This window comes from Cynoglossus semilaevis, chromosome 13, assembly GCF_000523025.1.
Source record: "Cynoglossus semilaevis isolate Cse_v1.0 chromosome 13, Cse_v1.0, whole genome shotgun sequence".
Taxonomy (NCBI): Eukaryota; Metazoa; Chordata; class Actinopteri; order Pleuronectiformes; family Cynoglossidae; genus Cynoglossus; species Cynoglossus semilaevis.
In genome coordinates, this window is record NC_024319.1 from 1,685,722 (window position 1) to 1,689,509 (window position 3,788).

Below are 3,788 nucleotides of genomic sequence, written 5' to 3' on the forward strand. Positions count from 1 at the left end.
CATAAGCCCACCCTCCCTCCAATAAAAACATTACCATGGTAATGGGCCATACATGGACTCCTGCAATCTCAACTTCTGGGTGGGGGGTTGGTAATGTAATGTAAACACAAAAGCTTTGTGCAGACCCTGCTGCCCCCCCCCCCACCTCTTATCAGGGTACAGGTCCGCCCACTGAGACTCAGTGTAATTAAAGTCCATATCAATCTGAGAAATGTTTTGACGTTGAACCAGTTCCGTTCTCAACTTTATATAAACTTTATAAAGTGTTAAATAACTTTGTTCACAGCTGACGCTCCTGGAGCGTTTGAAAATACAAAAGTAACAAAGAGAAAAGTTTCACTCCAACAAAGGAGAACAGAGGAACGTCACTGGTATGTACAATCGTTTGTTTTACCCCCCCCTCCTCCCCCACACTTCCTCAAAACAATTCCTTGTGTTGTCCAATGAAAACAGTCAAAGGAGTGAACGTCCTCCTGAGTCATGACGAAACACCCGACGGTCGGACTGTGTCGGCTCGTCTTAGCGTAGCTGCTCCGCAGTGTTGGTTCAAGGCCCACATTCCTGCCCCAATTACAACACAAAACAAATGATGTCCTACCACGGAGGCCGAGGAGGAAATGTTGCAATGGTTTCATGCCACACATTCATATGTTAATAGGTTAAGTGTGAGCACCAGACGTGTTTTTGTCAGTTTCAGGTTTTCCCACTGACCTGGTTTTCAATGAAACACACGAGTTCTGCAGAGAAACAATATCACAATGTATCGTTCTGTTACTCCTGTATCCTGTCTTCTATCGTGACGTTCTTGTGTTACTCCTGTATCCTGTCTTCTATCGTCGTGTCGTTCTTGTCAATGAGTCAATGCAGACCTCCAAAAGCCAATCTTTATGATCAACATAATACTAGTGATACTAGTAATACTAGTGATACTAATAACCTAAATCAGATGTTTAGCTAAATAAATCCACTGTGATCTTTAACCTTCACACGTCGATACAACTGAAGGAGACGTCAAGGTTTGATTCAGTGTCATGTAACGCTGTCATGATGGGATTTATTGATTTATTTCAGTCACGTCTTTGTCAGCATTTATTCTCAGTGAAGATTGTTGAACAGAAGAACAAAAGCACGGACGTAAACGTAAACACACACCGTGAGGTTTGTTTGTAGTCAAAAATAACAAATAACAGAAAGATTTAAATTACACAACGTTTCACTTGTTTCCCCAACGATCTGGTTCACTTCAAATGGTAAAATCCAAAGAATCTCCAAATAACAGTCTTTAGAGCTGACGCTGCCAGACGAATGGGTTTCTCCTCAAACCTCCTCATTACTCTCACCGTCTACACTGAACAAGTCACTTCACTCACTTTCAATCTCCTCACATACCATGAAGAGACGGACCACACTCTCTGAGGTCCAGGATATGGATCCAGAGGGACAGAAAAAAAAACCCAAAATAAATAAAAACTTCCAGATACAGTGGGGAAGTGTCCTTGATCCAAAAGTAAACACCCGACTGACGGCCCTGTCATCTCAGAACTCTGTCTAAAAGGTTTTGGTTCCTCCTGTCTGGAACATGCAAAGTGAAAGTGACATTTTTATTTTGAGAAATAAATAAATAAATAAATAAATATCACAGGAGGAAGTGGTGAACGTCACGTTGTTGCTGACGCTCATCGTCACAGGACTTTTACTGGTTTTTGGTTCAGGCTTTTTAACCATTTGTTTTTCCCTAAATGTTTCTGTGGTTACAAAAAATCCTTGACTTGATGAAACCAAGACGAGGACCAGAAATGTTCTTTCTTTAGTCCTGGTCCCTACTTCACCAAGCCACATGATCAGTATCTGTTTATACTCAGAGTGTTGCAGATCACTAACCCTAACCTTAACTACCTTAACAACCAACTACTAACAAACGTCAAGCGTGATCCCTGTCATGAAAGCTGACCCCACATGGACCAGTTCACTCCTGAATAATTCACCTGGTTGAACCAGTTACAAAGAGAACGCCTGATAAGGCAGAGTTTATTGGTCTGGGTTTCTAGAAAAATTATCAATCAAATCGTGATTCATTCACGTCTTGTTAATATATAAAAATGACTGGAATCATTTTGTCACAGTTTCTGGACTTTATTTTTTCACTTTAATTGAACTGATGACGAAGCTTCTAAATGTTTCTGTTTCTTCTTCTATCACCACGTCAGGTGTCGACCTGAACCCCGGTCTGTCTTCGAACTTTTTGACTCACCCTTCCACAGGTTTACATCATCACTGCATTTGAATAAATACAAAGTACGAAACAAGAAGAGCACGTGACGTCAGCTGTGGGACAACACAAAGACTGTCCAGACCCGGGTTGGTCAAGTGGAGTGGAACTAATGGAGGATGATGTGAGGACAGCGAGAGAAAGAGAGCAGAAAAAATGGAGTGGAGGAGGAGAAGAAAGTGGAAAAGGAAGCACGAAGCTGCGTGGACTCTGTTCGTGTGTGTGTGTGTGTGTGTTTGTGGAACAACACCTGAGGACAGCAGCTAGCTCCAGAGCAGAGCCACACCTTAGCTCAGTTACAGACTGAGTCACCGACCGAAACTCCAGTAAAACAGCGATAACAACAGTGTGACTGAAAAGACCGAGACCGCGAGTCGGAGCCAAATGAAACAAAAACCAACTCCTGTCTGTGAACTCCCACTAAATGTACTTTTTAGAGTAAAAAAACAAGTGAAAACGGTGAGTGTTCGTTAGCACCTGTCGGGGCGGTGACAGGTGCTAACACGGTGTCAAACCACTCACTCGATCATTTATTATTTTATTCATCGAAGCCCGGAGAAGGTGAAGAAACGAGGAGGTGAAACGGGAATCGAACGCTCACTTGTAGACGGGGCTGAAGTGTGTCGCTGTTCTTACCGTGTTCCCCGAGAATCGCTGCCACCAAACACAGAAGTCCGATCATTTTAGTGAAGTCCTCGGGCCAATTTCGACTGTCATGTCCGACGTGTCTCGCCATGATTGACCACAGTCTTCCGGCTGGAGCCGCTGCCTGTCTCTCCGCGACCGAGGTTTTAAAACAAAAGCTTCAGACGAGCTCCTGTTTGAAAAATAACAAGAACTCAAAATGTAAAAAAATAAATAAAAATAAAAACTTGTGAGGTTGCAGTGCGAGGCAGGGACAGGTTCAGGTCTCAAGTGTCCCCCTCCGTGTGTCCCTGTGAGGCGGGCGGCGGTGAGAACTCTGTGGCCGTGGATCCAAGGAATGTTCAGGTGAAAAATCCCCAGCAGCTCCAGCTGCTCTCGACCTGTAGATGTGTGTGTGTGTGTGTGTGCTGTGCTCTCAGCTCCCACTAACTAGTTCCTGTGTGCGCTCTTCGGTCCGACTCTGAGTGTGTGTGATGTCATCAGGCGGAGAGGGCGTCACAGCGCCGCTTCCCAAAACAAAACCAGGACCTGAAGAAGGGGGTAAGGGAGGGGGGCAACAACGGGGAATAACTTGTTGACGGGGGGAAAAACCAGCCTGCTGCTCACACAGGTTTCACTTCTAGTTTCTGTGAGAACTGAAAATAATGAATCTATTAAAGACGCAACGCGTCAGATCTGAGATCAGTTTGTGTGACTGTAGACGTTCAACCGCCTGAACCGGAACCACGATCACCTGACGGGGTAAACCGTGGCAGAGTGGTCGGTGCTACGATCACCGGCTCGTCCCCCGGTGGTGACCGTGTGTGTTTTAATGTAATAGTCTTCATGTGATGGACTGGACTGGAGGACTGTCCACAGTGTCCCCCCCTCCCTC

The 3,788-nt window shown here is 44.9% G+C and overlaps 1 protein-coding gene across 1 annotated transcript in view; it reads right to left on the bottom strand.

The window, feature by feature from the left end:
• si:ch73-22o12.1 (poliovirus receptor homolog) overlaps window positions 1–3,346 on the bottom strand; it is a 56,305-nt gene extending 52,959 nt beyond the window's left edge. The window contains exon 1 of the mRNA XM_008322821.3: window positions 2,906–3,346. Coding sequence (XP_008321043.1) covers window positions 2,906–3,005 — 100 coding nt within the window. The 5' untranslated portion in view covers window positions 3,006–3,346. The remainder of the gene's footprint in view (window positions 1–2,905) is intronic.
• Between the last annotated feature and the right edge of the window lie 442 nt (window positions 3,347–3,788).